The sequence below is a fragment of the Heloderma suspectum genome, chromosome 17, assembly GCF_057233095.1.
Source record: "Heloderma suspectum isolate Gila_16-S chromosome 17, 16-S_ref, whole genome shotgun sequence".
Lineage (NCBI taxonomy): Eukaryota > Metazoa > Chordata > Lepidosauria > Squamata > Helodermatidae > Heloderma > Heloderma suspectum.
This window is the reverse complement of record NC_139474.1, coordinates 17,868,599-17,883,916: the sequence shown is the minus strand read 5'-3', so window position 1 is coordinate 17,883,916 and position 15,318 is coordinate 17,868,599. Positions and strand designations below refer to the sequence as shown.

At 51.1% G+C, this 15,318-nt stretch overlaps 1 protein-coding gene across 3 annotated transcripts in view; it reads left to right on the top strand.

Moving 5' to 3' along the window:
• Positions 1 to 15,318, top strand: part of CGN (cingulin) — a 91,397-nt gene that overhangs the window by 49,886 nt on the left and 26,193 nt on the right. For all 3 annotated transcript variants that reach the window (XM_084823500.1, XM_084823501.1, XM_084823499.1), the window contains 9 exons: positions 812 to 881; positions 3,282 to 3,380; positions 4,088 to 4,239; positions 5,311 to 5,452; positions 5,579 to 5,791; positions 7,533 to 7,681; positions 8,211 to 8,352; positions 9,788 to 10,000; positions 13,105 to 13,311. In XM_084823500.1, the coding sequence (XP_084679626.1) occupies positions 812 to 881; positions 3,282 to 3,380; positions 4,088 to 4,239; positions 5,311 to 5,452; positions 5,579 to 5,791; positions 7,533 to 7,681; positions 8,211 to 8,352; positions 9,788 to 10,000; positions 13,105 to 13,311 (1,387 nt within the window). The remainder of the gene's footprint in view (positions 1 to 811; positions 882 to 3,281; positions 3,381 to 4,087; positions 4,240 to 5,310; positions 5,453 to 5,578; positions 5,792 to 7,532; positions 7,682 to 8,210; positions 8,353 to 9,787; positions 10,001 to 13,104; positions 13,312 to 15,318) is intronic.

Here is a 15,318-nt window from a genome sequence, read left to right as displayed (position 1 = left end):
AATAGCTGAAGCTCTCTGGCCAGTTCGCAACAACTGATTTAAAGACCTTTATGGCCTTATACTGGGTCAGCCCGTTGATCCATCTAGCCCAGTATTGTTGGCCCCATGTGTACGTAACAGCGACAAATCATGGGTTAATGAATGAAGCCGCGGTTTGCCATGGTGCGTGCCGCTTCTGTTTTGAATATGAAAGCGCTGATTGGCCCAGTTGGAGGTTGCTTGAACAACCCACGGTTAACCTACAGTTAGTTGTAGGTTAACTGTTGTGGGTTGTTTAACCCACAGCGAACCCATAGGGTCCAGCTTCGTGCTGATTCAGCCAATCGGAGGTTGCGTATTCAGAATGGTGGCAGCACGTGACCCTGGTCTGCTAACCCACAGTTTGCTGCCATTATGTGTGAGCCGGGCGCCGACTGGCAGCGGCGCGCCAGGCTTTCAGGCAGGACTTTTTCCCTGCCCTCCTGGAGATGCCAAGGATCAAGACCTTCTCCGAAATGGGATTTTGCCCTTGGGTTGAAAGAGGTTCAGCACCCCTGCCTCAGAGCTAATCTAATAACCCAACATTAAATACAGGGAGGGGGCACCCATCTCTCAGATAAGGTGCCCCACCGCTAGTGAACTTCTCTTGATTAAACTCCCTCAAGAAAGCCCAGTGACCCCTGGAACCCAATTTGAAAGCCGCTTCTTTAAGCCACACAGGAGCCGAAGATCTTTGAAGCATGTTGGATGAACTGACGTACCTGTTTTTGGTCACGGTGGTCCAGGTGATTCATTCTAAGCCGAGTCGGTCGGTCTGTTTTGTCATTTGCAGAAGCATGGAAAGCGATACTGCAGTGAAGAGGAAAACCAACCTCGTCTTCGAGAAAATCCAAGCGCTCTCCGTAAGTCCTGTGACGAGACCCGCAACAAGTTGTGCTCTGCATGAGAGCAAGCGGTTGCAGCCTCTGCAAGGCTCGCACTCGCTTCAGGCCGATCGCTCCCAATTCTGGGGAATGTTGGATTTGCTTCTGTCCTCGTTCTGGAGTTTCTCTCTAGATCCCAAAGCTCAGAACAATGACGACTAGGAACTTGCTCTAGGATTCCTCCTGAGCCTGGAAGGTCTGTGATTTTTTTTTCTCCTTTGGAGGCTGTGGAATTATTTGCCACCGTTGAGGCCATGCAAGGGAGAGCACAAGAGGCTTGAGACAAGGCCAGGACTGGGAGTGAGGCATACTACCTTGTCAAAAGGCAGCAATTCAGCTCCGTGTTAATCTCCATGCAAACAGTACAGAAGTACTATCCCTCTTGCGGATTTTTGTGTGTGTATGTTCTTGTTTTGGGAAGCTTCCTTCTGCCATGTCAGACCCTTGGTCCATCTAGCCTAATATTGTTGACCCTGACTGGCAGCAATGGCCTTTTCCCTAAAAATAAAGATTCTAGTCCTGATGGTTCTGAATACAGGGTTGATTTCAACAGGAACGTAGGAAGATGCATTGTACCAAGTCAGATCCTTGCTCCATCTAGCCCAGTATCGTTGACCCTGACAGGCAGCAATGGCTCTCCAGGGTTTCAGGCAGAGGAAGGGTCTTTCTCATCACCTGTTACCTGGGTTGAACTGGGGACCCTCCGCCTTCAGAGCAGGTGTTCCACCACTGAGGGAAGGGTTGTAGCTCAGTGGCAGAGCCCCTGCTTTGCATACGGAAGGTCTCAGGTTCAGTCCCCAGCATCTCCAGATAGGGCTGGCAAAAATCCCTCTCTGAAACCCTGGAACTCCACTGCCAGTCAGCGTAGACCAGGGGTCCCCAGGTATTTAGGACCCATGGGCACCTTTGGGAATTTGAGAAACTGCTGTGGGCACCACCACAAAATGGCTCCCACGGAGGTGTGGCTGGTCACATAATGCGGATTGTGCTCCCATTCTGGGTACAGCTTGTCTGCCCTGCTCCAATCTATTTCCTCCCGTGGGACCCTGAAGTGTGTAAAAGAGGTGGCACAATCCACGTGCGTGTCCTCTCCTCCTTAAAAACTGTTGCGGTTTAGTATCTTGTAGACAAAAACCCAGCCATAGCAATGACTTGGGAGAGAACCGTTTTGAAGCCCAGAAGATTTGACAGGGCCGGCCCCAAGATGTTTTGCCGCCTGAGGCAAAGGTAAAGATGGCGCCTCCCCATTTTACAAAGCAAAACTGATCGGACTGGCAGTTGGCTCTTATTTCGACAGGAGCGCTGGGGACGGTGTCGTCCTGAGGGCAGGAGGCTTTTTCTTCGGTGCCGCAAAGTAGGCTGCATGGCCTGCATGGCTCTGTCCTCCAGCAGCTCCCCATTGCTCCCCGTCCCCTAGCATCTGCCGCCTGAGGCAGCTGTCTTGCTTTGCCTCATGGCAGCGCCAGCCCTGTCACTGCATGAAACCAGCCCACCCGTCCGTCTGATATGTTTCCCGCACTGTGACTCTGAGAGCCCTATTGGCACTTTTTCAACAGATATCCAAACTCTTTCCTCTACTATTTCTCTGTCTCTGTCTCTCTTTCTTTGCCAACTCCAGCCATTCTTAAAAAGAGCTTTCCCCACTAGTTTTCATGCAGCCCTTGTCTTCTCCCCCCCATCCCAATTTCTAGACGGAGATGACAGCAATTTCTCTCCCTCCGTCTATCGAAACTGGCACATCACGGAGGCCGGCTGCTCAGCGGCCAAAGAGAACCGCCAGACGGAGGGACGTTATTGGCCTCTGGTGTGAGAGGGCTGCATATCTGAGCTTACATTTCAAGCAGAGAGACAGAGAGGGTCATGCTTACACACGCATGCACATTATGCAAGTGGAGCTAAAACCTGGGCATGTGAGGAGCAGCGGCAGCGTGGAGGCCTCAAGGAGTGTGCGAGGCAGAGCTGAGAAAGAGAGCAAGGTTGAAAAAGAGACGGGATTTGTCCTTAGCCCCTTAGCTTGTAGCTGCATCCTCCCCACTATCCAGCCCTCTTCCGCCCTGCTTTCCACTTCTGCGCTTCTGGATTATAGCTTGCTTCCAATCCTGATCCTTCCCTTAAGAAGAAGAAGAACCTTGCTGTATGGTCCAAGCTGGCTCTCTCTAGCCTGTTATCCCATAATGGCCAGCCTGATACCCCCATGAAGCCCACAAATAAGACAAGAAGGCAACAGCTCCCTTCCTCTGTATGTCCCCAGTATGTGGGATTCACATCTGTGTCAAGCCTTTCCAAACAGCAGGTCTGTGACCATATGTTGTTTGTCCAGTGTTTATCCATCTGACAACGTTTCCAATTTGTGTGTGCTTTTTTCTTGGTGGGGTGAAGGCTGCCCCTTCAGTGGCATCGAGAGCGTCTCTCCCCCAGGCGAACGAGCTGCAACCGAAGGTCGCCGAGCTGCAGCAGAAACTGGACGAGAAGACCAAGGTGGCATTAGAACCTCTTTCTCTCAGGCAGGGGTGGGCAGAAGTTAGATCAGGATCCCCTGGTAGAGCTCTGGTTGATCTGCATGAGCTCCCTCCCTTCAATGCGATTAGGGGCTCAAGCAGGCCACTCCCTTCCCCCGCCCCCTTTCTCCCCATTCAGTTCACAAACCAATAGATTTCTTCATGCTTGGGAGGTCCCCTGAGTTTGCGAGAATCCCTTGCCTTGTCTTTGGGTGGCCCAGTTGATAGGCACCCAAGTTCGGTATTTAGAAAGGACGGTGATTGGAATACCTACTCAGAACCCTCCACACTGCCTTCATTCATTCGTTGATGACATTTCTATACCACCCCATAGCCAAAGCTCTCTGGGCAGTTCACAGCATGATATTATGGAAAACCTTGAACATTCAAGAATTTAAAACAGTTTAAAAATAAGTTGAAAATGATTAGCAATAAAACTACCGGGAGCTCGGGTCTCTGGTCTTCCCTCAATCTGTGTATGTGTGTGTTGAGTTCCCTCCACCGTGCTCCTGTCTCATGCTACCTTCCCTATCATGCTGTGGAAGCAGAGACTTCTGGGTAATCCCAGAACGTCTGTAAAGCTTGCAGATAGTCGTTTTATGGCACTTTGTATGCAGATAATTTTTATTTCTCTGCTTTTCTGTCTCCTTTTTCCCCTTTCAAAAACAAAACTCCAAAATAAAACAGCTCTGCCGGAGGTTGGAATTATCACAGGACAGCCGCAGAAATGGCACTCCTCACAACTTGGATATCCGTCTGGAAGAGTCCGAAGAGGAGTGTCGCCGGCTCCGGGACGCCTTTGAGAAGAAGAGCCAGGAGCTCCAGAGCAGTTTACAAGAGTAAGTGTAAATCCATTTGGGGGTGGGTTGAGGCAAACAAGGTAACAGCAACCTCATACTTGCCTCGAAAACTGTCCTGAAGTAATGCATAGCTACTGGATATGGGCCCAAATAAACATGTGATTAAGTCTCAGCTGCCTTGTTCCATGCTACAGAGCTGGATTTGAATCCGGGGCGCTTGCAGTCAAATTGGAGCTCTGCCACAGACTCGTGGTACAGCCTTGTCCACGCCGCTTCCTCTCTTGGCCTCAGTCCTCCCGACTAGAAATTGTAACGGAGAGCTACCTTGCAGGATGGTTTTGTAAGCAGGAGAGGCAGAGCGCAAGAAAGGACTTTCCAAGTTAAAGCGAAGATGAGCTTAATCGTTTGACCCTTATTCAGTTAGTTAATCCATTCAAAACTAATTTTGATTAATCGACTTGCATTTCTTTAATCAGCCTTAATGCTTGGTGCAATGCTTTTATTTTGTTTTAATGTTGTTTAATACTTGTTCTTTTCAACTTTTTTGTGCGCTGCTGTGAAATTTGAACACAGTATACATATTTCTTTTAAAAACCAAACAAACTAAAATTATATACATGACCAGATAGCTAATTCCCAGCCCCAGTTTAAAAGGTTGGCTATCTCTGATAATGTGGTGAGGGTTAACAAGCGATCCTGTTTCAATGGGGGCATAGCTTTGCTCTTTTAGACCTGTTTTCCTTTTGAATCCAGATTCCATTTTATATGTGATCAAGGGCCTTCTTGGTGGTGGCTCCCAGGTTCTGGAACTCCCTGCCAAGGGAGGCTAGGTTGGCTCCTTCTTTGCTGTCCTTCCGCTGGCAGGCAAAGTTGTTTTTATTCAAGCAGGCCTTTGGCTGAAGCAGGTTCTATTGGGTTGGGTGCTGGTTCTTTATTTCTTTTATCGTTGTGTTTTTAGTTTATTTCTATATGTCTTTTAAACTGACTTTATTTTAATCTTAGCCACCTTGAGGGCCATTTTTTTGCATGGAAAGGCGGGACATAAATCAAATCAGTCGAGATGATAAAATCCATCTTGCTGCTGCATCATCTTTGTTAAACACTCTTCAGGCTGAGGGAAGTGAAAATGGTCAAGGAACAGACAGAAGCGAAGATGACCGACTTGGAGGACCAGTTGACGGAAATGCAGGAGGCGCTGGACCGGTTCCGAGAGCCTCTGGGAGGCAACCTGGACCAGGACGCTTTGCTAAAAGTAAGTGGCCTCTGTGAGCCTGCGTAGGCCTGCAGCCCACTGTAAGGCAGGCAGAGACCCATTTGGTAAGGAAAGTTCTGGCGGTCCTCGAGCCTTTAATTCCTCTCCTCCTCCTCGCTGCCCCAGGAGCTGATGGAGACCAGGGAGGAGCTGGACGAGGTCCTGAGGTCCAAGCAGAAGCAAGAGGAGCAGCTTCATCAGCGGGAGCGGGAGCTGACAGCTCTGAAAGGAGCCCTGAAGGAAGAGGTGGCCAGCCACGACAAGGAGCTGGATCGGGTCCGGCAGCAGTACCAGCAGGACATGGAGCAGCTGCGGCGCAACATGGAGGACGTCTCGCAGGTGAGAGCGGGAGAAGTTTTCCCCAATATGGGGCTACTCCATCGGGCCTGGTGCAGTTCCCTGTAAAATGGCAGCCTAGCTCAGGGATGCAGAACCTCTGGCCTGGGGGCCAAATCTGGCCCTCCAGCTGGCCCCAGAAGACCACAGCCCCTTCCCTGCCCGTTACCCTGAGCCCTGATGGTTTGGTCGTTTCCTGGCTTTTCTGTAGTTTTCCCCCATTCTGAAAGGCTGAAACACCTCTCCTAAGGCTTAATTACTAGCAAGAACTTTAAGCTAAAATATGCTGCATTTTTGGCCCCACCCCTTTGCTTTTGGCTCCACCCACCACTGGCATGCAGCCTCCAAGAGCTGCTCTGAAACGGAACCCGGCCCCTGGGCTGAAAGAGATTCAACACCCCTGACCTAGGTCCTACAAGCCGTGGACCAGGCAGCTGTACCTGTTTCAGGGCTGTACCATTTCCAATTTACAGGCCACATGATGGAATTCTCTCCTCCATACAAAACAAAAGAGTTCCTCGCACATAGAAGACTAGCACATCAAGAAGAAGGGTTCTAGGAAAACCCTCTCCCTGACATGCTAGATTTCGTTGTGCAGGGATTTGAGGGGGATAGAGATGGGGAAGCATTGCATCATATGGGCCCTATCCCACCATCAGAAATGGCACGCTCAAGAGGTTTACCTCCTCATCTCCCCTTCTGTGTGAACGAGGCCTAGATTTCCGATCCATGGGCAGAGTGAGAAAGGAAAGCTGCAGCGGCAAGGGCCACGGCTCAGAGGGTAAAGCTCATACGTGGCACGCAGATGTTTCAGGTTCAGTTCCCTGCATCTCCTGGTAGGGCGGCAAAAAGACTCCTCTCTGAAACCCTGGAGAGCCACTGCCTGCTAGAGTAGTCAGTATGGAGCTAGATAGACCAGTAGACAGACGCTGTATCAGACAGCTCCCTGATGAGGGTGTCTGGCAGCATGGGCCCTGGCAGCGGGCATGCTCCATGCCCAAGGAAACAGCATCCTGACCCCAGCCACTGCTTTATGGTCTCTGTCAAGGGCTCCTTGGAGGCCTCTCTCAGTCTAATCCAGTAGCCAAGTCCAGACACAGACAAAGGGATTCTTTTCAAAGCTTTATTCCTCTTTTACAACTTAACAACTCTACTGTTAGCAACTGGCTATGAGCAGCAGAGTACCTATGCCCTAAGTTGGAACAGTTGGTCCCCGTTTGAAAGGGAATCACTGGCAGACCCCTGATCTTAAGGACTAGGGAGAGTCCCTCCCCTTTTCCCTTGGATCCTCTGGGCGCAGCCGTTGTTTGCGCGCCAACCGGGCACTACGCCTCCTTTCCGCGCCCTCCATCTGGCGCCGCTCTCTGCGTCGGCGTCGCGCATCCACCACGTCTGCTTCCCGCGCTCTGTCACTCCCAGGACTGCTATCTATGCCAGGAATGCCAGTGGGAGGAATCTCTGCCAGCTGTGGGCCCTGGGAAAGAGGAGCGCGCTCCTCTCCCAGGAGCGACGGCTCTTCCTCAGAATCAGAACTACTCCGGGATTCTGTGGGCTCAGTGTCCACCCTGACAGTCTTGGCGTCACACGTGGACCAGTGTGCAGCTGTTACCCACCAGCCCCTGGGTTTCCACCAAAGACCCAGAAGGATGCTGGGGAATCAGCTGGGCCCTTGGAAGACAGAACGCGGCGGCCTTGTCGGAGCGTCTCTTCCCCTCTGACTGCGGGTTGCCCTGTTCCTGCCCAGGATCAGGCCAGCTTGGAAGCTGAGAGGCAGAAGATCAACTCCGTGGTGAGGAACCTCCAGAGGGAGCTGCAGGAGAGCGGCGAGGAGACGGACCACTGGAAGGAGATGTGTCAGAAGAACAAGGAGGAGCTGCGCAGCACCAAGCAGGAGTGAGCCCTTCTTTCCCTGAGCCATCCGCCCTGCCCCGATCAAGGGTCGAGATCATCGCCAGCCTCTGAAGTGGCCAGAGCACGGGGGGCATCCTCTCCTCCATGCTCCGCACTCCCGGCATTCTTGGCTAGATGGCTTCGGAGAGGGGTGGGAACAGGCCTGGAGACCCCATAGGGAGCAGCGTGAAGGAGCTTCCGCTCCCTCCCCCGGGAACACCCCCTTTCGCCCTCCCCACACTCCAGTGTTTGAGCACAGAGCTGCAGCTGCCGCGGTTCTCTCCGTGGCCAGGAAACCGAGAAGTCCTGTGGCCCTCCAGACAGTGTCTAGTGGCCCTAGGATTGCTCTCCCAGTCTAGGAACCAAGGTAGCGGGTAGAACCACCACCAGGCCACCCTTCACCCAGGTGGGGCGTCCTGAGTTCCCTACCCCACTGCCCTTGAGGTCCTGGCAGTGAGGGGCAGCTTAATGGGGTCCCATCTTGTTCCTCTCCCTCTCCCCCCACCCCACTGCCCCACTTTGCCTTCCTCAGACTGATGCAGGTGAAGACGGAACGCGAGGACTTGGAGGAGGAGCTGAGGGAGGTGCGGGAGCGCTGCTCCGCAATGCGGCAGGAGGTGGATCAGGCCCGGAGCAGTGCGGGGGACCCCGGAGAGGCCGACACTCTCAGGAAGGTGCGCGCAGCCCGCAGGGTGGCCGTGGGGGCTCAGCGACAGAAGTGAGGCCAAGACCGTGGGGCTGCCTGCGGAGGCCTCGGCGATTCCAAAACAGCGATGGTGAACCTGTGGCCCTCCCGATGTTGCTGGACTACAGCTCCCATCGTTTCCAGCCAGCATGGCCAGCAATGGGGAAAGGGCCGCAGCTCAGTGGTAGAGCACCTGGTTTGTGAGCAGAATGCCCCAGGTTCAGCCACGGCAGGGCTGGGAAAGAGCCCCAGCTGAAACCCTGCAGGGTCATTGCTGCCAGTCTTGTGTTGACAAAACTGGGCTAGGTGGACCCAGGGCCTGACTCAGTGTAAAGCAGCTTCCCGTGTCCCTATGTCAGGGATGAGGGGAGATGTGGCCCTGCTGTTGTTGCTGGCCTACAAATTCGTCTGTTCTCAAACCTGGTTAGGGACAGAAAGTGGAGCTAAGCAGACTCCCGTGGCTGGCGCTAATTGCCAAAGCATTCTGTTAACTCCTGCGGCTGGCGCAAAGGATTGAGGTTCTGCGGGGGGTGGGCTCTTGGGGAGAACTGTATCATAGTGCCTCATATATTTGCATGTGCTGTTTAAGTAATGCCTGCAAATACCCATTACGGTGGGGAACAGTTGTGGCCCTCGGGTCTTGCTGGTGGGTTTTCTGAAGGCATCTGGTTGGCTGTTGTGGGAAACAGGATGCTGGATGAGATGGACCTTTGGTCTTCACCCTACACAGTTCTCTTTTTCTTCGTTTTACACTGAGCCCGACGCTACAGCAGACTTCCTTGGCTTATTAAGCTGAGAGATGGTCATTGGAATTGGCTGTGTAAGTGTATTTCCCTGGCTGTAAGCTACCAGAATGAAGACTAGGGGTTGTGGAGTGTGTTTTGCAGTAGGATCCCAAGGTTTTTGTAGCATCCCGTTATGTCTGCTTAATAATAAAAAATATGCACTCCTGTTAACCACCTTTTAATCATATAGACCACCGATGACTGCTTGGGTCCCTGATAGGTTATCCTGCCTGCTTGATAACCTGTTAACCACCTTTTAACCATATAGACCACCGATGACTGCTTGGGTCCCTGATAGGTTATCCTGCCTGCTTGATAACCTGTTAACCACCTTTTAACCATATAGACCACCGATGACTGCTTGGGTCCCTGATAGGTTATCCTGCCTGCTTGATAACCTGTTAACCACCTTTTAACCATATAGACCACCGATGACTGCTTGGGTCCTTGATAGGTTATGCTGTCTGCTTGATAATAAAAACATGCACTCCTGTTAACAACCTTTTAACCATGTAGACCACATTTCATAGCGTGAGAACTCTCTTCCTCTTGGGTCAGCACCTGCCTTGCCAATTCCATAGTGTTGGGCTCTTGTTTCCTTGGTGAATCTTGCTAAATCCCTCCTCTCCCTCCTGCCAGGAGCTGCGTGAGGCTCGGGAGCAGCTGAGGGAGTTGACATTGGAGAAGCAGACCCAGGACGAGCTGTTGCGCCAGCGGGAGAGGGAGCTGGTCGCCCTGAAGGAGGAGCTCGAGGATGAGGCGGCCAACCACGACCGCATGGTAGAGGAGCTGAAGCGGCAGTTTCAGCAGAACGTGCAGCAGTTACAGAAGGAGTACGAGGAGGCGTTCAAGGCAAGGATTTGGGAGGAACGGGTCTTGGCGATTTGGAAACGAGTTTAACTCCCTGCCTGATGGTTAACTTGGGAGAGAGGGGACTCTTTTGTGAAGCTAAAAGGGGAGAACTCTGCATATGTCGGAAGGACCATGGGAAACGCAAGTTATAAAGAATATTATATCGGGAGGGAGGGCGTAGGAGGGGTGGGGAACCTCAGGCCCAGGGACCAAATCTGGCCCTCTGGGGGTGCCCATGTGGCCATGCCCCCTTTCCTCCCACCACCAATCATTTGGAGATTTCCCAGCTTTTGCGCAGTATATCCCCATTCGAAAAGGTTGCAATGTCTCTCCTGAGGCTTAGTGACTGGCAGGGAGAGCGGTAAGCTAAACTATGCTGGTGTGTTTGGCCCCACCCCTTTTGCCTTCAGCCACGCCCACCACTAGAATGTGGCCCCCAAGAACTTCTCCGAAAATGAATTTGGCCCTTGGGCTGAAAGAGGTTCCCCACTGCTGATCTAGATCATTCCCGCCCCAACGGAGGCAATGGGATAGAAGAGAGAGCAGCGACCAGGGCTGTTGGGTCTTCTGCAGTTCTGCACAGCATACGGTCTCACGTTTCTAGCCCTCAAGAGTGGAAAGAAATGTGCAAGCATGAGAAAGACAGAGACCTGGTTTTGCACATGCGTAGAATGACGTTGGGAAAGAGGTGGTAGAATAGACTGCACCACTTCCGGCCACCTGTCTGCGTTTCCGGCTTTGAACGCTCCCCATTTAAAAACAGCAACAAACCACGTACCCTGTGACTTGAAAGCATTTCCACATTGGGTGGAAATAGTCTAGCCCAGTCATTTTTTGCCATCTGTTCTGATTTTGTATTATTCGCAGAGTTTTGAAATGCAGAACATTCAAACGTGTGATCACCTGCCTGCCATCTGAAGCGGTACAGCCCTTTCTGCCACCTCCAGACTGACTGCCACCTTCATTCTGCTGCACATGTAGATCTTGCCACAGTTTCTGTGCCCTTTGTGGTTATGGGTCCCTTCCTGGCAGCATTTAAACACTCCACCAATTATGCTTCCTGTCTCTTAACCTGCACCTTGTCAGGAATGGGGTGGGAAGAGATAATTAAAATCTTTCACCAAGGAAAGCACATGTATGATGCAAAACCACTTTAGGCAAATGCTTCTGCCCTTTGCTTGAGGCTGCTCGGTTTGCCTGTCACTTTTCCTGAAATGTCGAGCAAGGTCTAAGAGAGCGGCATTTGCCGTCTCAGGGGCGGTCCTGTTGTTGTTGTTCAGTCGTGTCTGACTCTTCGTGGCCCCATGGACCATAGCACACCAGGTCTTCCTGTCCTGCACTCTCTCCCGGAGTGTGCTCAAGTCCATTTTCATTGCATCGGTGATGCTATCTAGTCATCTCATCCTCTGCCGTCCCCTTCTCCTTTTGCCTTCAGTCTTTCCCAGCATCAGTGACTTTTCTCTTCGCATTAGGTGGCCAAAATATTTGAGCTTCAGCTTCAGGATCTGTCCTTCCAATGAGCACTCGGGGTTGATTTCCTTTAGGATGGACTGATTTGACCTCCTTGCAGTCCAGGGGACTCGTAAGAGTCTTCTCCAGCAACACAGTTCGAAAGCATCGATTCTTCGGCGCTCAGCCTTCCTTATAGTCCAGCTTTCGCAGCCATACGTTGCTACTGGGAAAACCATAGCTTTGATTAGACGGACCTTTGTCGGCAAGGTGATGTCTCTGCTTCTCATTATGCTGTCTAGGTTTGCCATAGCTTTCCTCCCAAGGAGCAAGCGTCTTTTAATTTCATGGCTACAGTCACCGTCTGCGGTGATCTTGGAGCCCCAGAAAATAGAATCTGTCACTGCTTCCATTTCTTCCCCTTCTTTATGCAAGGAAGTGATGGGGCCAGATGCCATGATTTTAGTTTTTTGAATGTTGAGTTTCAAACCAGCTTTTGCACTCTCCTCTTTCACCCTCAACAAGAGGCTCTTGAGATCCTCTTCGCTTTCTGCCATTAGGGTGGTATCATCTGCATATCGGAGGTTGTTGATAATTCTCCCGGCAATCTTAATTCCGACCTGTGACTCATCCAACCCGGCGTTTCTCATGATGTACTCTGTATATAAATTAAATAAGCAGGGCGACAATATGCAGCCTTGTCGTACTCCTTTCCCGATTTTGAACCAATCGGTTGTTCCGTGTCTGGTTCTTACTGTTGCTTCTTGACCCTCGTACAGGTTTCTCAGGAGACAGGCAAGGTGGTCTGGTACGCCCATCTGTTTAAGAATTTGCCACAGTTTGTTGTGATCCACACAATCAAAGGCTTCAGCGTAGTCAGTGAAGCAGAAATAGACGTTTTTCTGGAATTCTCTTGCTTTTTCTGGATTTCAGGGGCGGCCCGACTGTTCGGCAAAGTGAGGTGGCTGGCTCGGGCATCAGATGCTGGGTTGTGGTGGTGGCGGCAAGGGGTCCAGGGACAGAGCTGTGCATGCACTGTGGCCTGCCCTGCCCCTCCTTAAGTAGCCCATTGCCCTCGGGTGCAAAGTTAAATCTTGGAGTGGGGAACGGATCCACCTTTCCTCCCACACAGATACATTTAAATGCACGCACATGGAATCTTAAGGCACCGTGTAGTGCGCAGCCTGCTGTTCTGCCCTCAAAATGTACCTTAAGGCAAATGTATGTCTTTCTAGTCGATCTGTCAACCCAAAGAATGAGTACCCTCTAGGCTTTTAACTTGGTGGAGGACAGGATTATCGCAGAGCAAATGAATACGCAAGCAGAAATGAGCCTTAACAGTGTGTAATAAGGAGAGATGGGCTCGGTCACTGATCCTTATTACGATATCTGGGGTGTTCCAAGCATGACCCTCTTTTTTTCACATGTGAAATGTTGGAGGATATGGATATGCCATGAGAGACCCTGAGAGGAAATCGACCATTGACATTAAACCTTGGTCCCGTAGTACGTAGATCTCCTGCCTTGTATGTTCTCCAAATGTTATCTCTGCAGCCCTGAGGACCAGTAACTTAAAAGCATAAAAAAGATGAACTTGTAGCTTAACCCGCATGCTCCTTCCCCACCCTGCTTCCTTCCCCATCCCCTTTTTGCAGGTAAAGGCTGCATTGGAGGGTGAGAAGAAGGCAACTGAACAAACGAAGAAGGCTGTTGAGTCCACGCTGCGGGAGACGCAGGAAGAGAACGACGACCTCCGGCGGAAGATCCTGGGCCTGGAGACACAGCTCAAGGAGCACCGGCACTTTGCCGACAACTGGCAGGGCATGGAGGCCAGGCTGAAGGAAAAGGTTGCCAAGCTGGAGGTACTTGGGGGACATAGAGTCCCTGGCTCCCAGTTTTTCTTTTAAACCTCTTCGTTTAACACTGTGGCACTGAACTACATCCCAGTCCACACTAGGCCTTTGTTAGGCAGGGTAGACAAAGACCAAAAGGAGAAAGAATCAATCCCTGAGCTGGACACAGAACTTGGGATTCCAGAATCTAGGCCTTGCCGTGAGGGCAGCCATTTTGTTTAGCCATGGCAGTTAAGGGGACCTAGGCGATCCATGGAGGACGGCTGTTGCCCTCAGCCTTTGCTTGTGGGTTTCTTGGAGGCATCTGGCAGGCCATTGTCAGCCTAGACCAGACTCCTCCGACTGCTGTCATCCAGATGTGTTAGACAACAACTCCTGTCATCCCAACCAGTATGGCCTGCAAGGCACTGGGTTGTGGAAGGGTGGTCTAGATGACCCTGCAGACTGATGCAGCAGGCCTCTTCTGTTCTTATTAGCCGTGACAGCTGAGAATTGAACCTCCACGTACAGAGGTTGTCTACCTGAAGAGTACCAGGTGCTGAGGACAAAACGAGGAGGGGGGTGTTGTTGTTTTCAAGGCTTGCTGGTGACCTTGTCTCAAGCTTTTGGCTGGGCAACACAGCTGACAGCGCTGGGCTGGAGAAGTCTTTGGCCTAATCCAGAACCAGTGGGTTCTTAACGTCCTTGTGTACAGCAGCCGCCAATCAGCGAGAAGCACTGTCATGTGGTAGCTGCTGTTTATCTCCTGGTGGAATATGGAAAGAACTAGTCGCTGTCTCTACAGTTTTTAATGTATTTAACTTTTTGTCTCACCCTTAATTCCAGAGCTCAGGAAATGGATCTCTCCCCCCTCCAATCCTCTTGTACTAACAAAAGTGCATATTCTTTCCCAGTCTACCCTGGTGCCTCCACCTCTTTCCTTTCCCTCTGTTGTTTCCCTACGTTGAATTATAGATTGCTAGCACCTTGGGGCAGAGACCCACACTCTCGTTCATCATCATAGAATGTCATCGAATCATAGGGTTGGGAGGGGCCTATGAGACCGTCGAGTCCCACCCCCTGCTCAGTGCAGGAAGCCTGATTCCCAGGTGGTCTCCCATCCAAGTACTGACCAGGGCTGACCCTGCTTAGCTTCCGAGATCAGACGAGATCGGGCGCATCCAGCCCTTTGCTATTTGTAAAGGGAGATGCGTATATGGATATTGCTGTATAAAATAACAATAACACTTCATAACAATATGCCATGGTAATTGCAGAAACCAGCTTTTGGATCGCACACTAAAATGGCACGTGTGAGTTTGCAGGAGACAAATCGTGAACTGGTAGCTAAGTCATGAACTAGTTTCTGATGCATAGAGGATGCTCTGCAGGTGTCCAGATGCCTAAATCTGAATTAGCCCGTTATCTGATCCAAGCCCTCCTTTAGCAGATCCCCCTCCCCTCCTTGCAGAGTTCAGGAAACAGCCAAATCGCAAAGAAGCAAGCACCATCTTAGGTAAACAATGTTTTCTGCCGACTGTCACCTGTACATATTAACTTGAGAATGTGATGGAAGGGTCTTCAAAGAGAGATATAATCCTGTTTCTTGTTGTCGTTCTCCAAATATATCTTTAATTAGCGTGCAAACTAAGGAAAGCTTTCTGGTTTCTTGGCAACAATGGCTTCTGCAAGGACAGCTAACAGGATAATCTCTCCTTCAGCAAACAGTATCCCCCAGCTAAAGTAAACTTTTGATTACACTGATGAATAGGCCTTGTGTGCTTAGCAGAAACTCCAAATTTGGGATGCTGAAATCCCTTTCTGACAGGCAAGTGAGAAATTCTGGCTTTTAGGTCAGACCTGGTTCAGGAGGCCTCAAATAAATAAATACCTCCAAGAGATAGAATCATAGAATAATAGGGTTGGAAGGGGCCTATAAGACCATCGAGTCCAGCTCCCTGCTCAATGCAGGAATCCAAGTCAAAACATCCCTGACAGATGGCTGTCCAGCCTTGTCTTGAATGCCTTCAGGGTGGG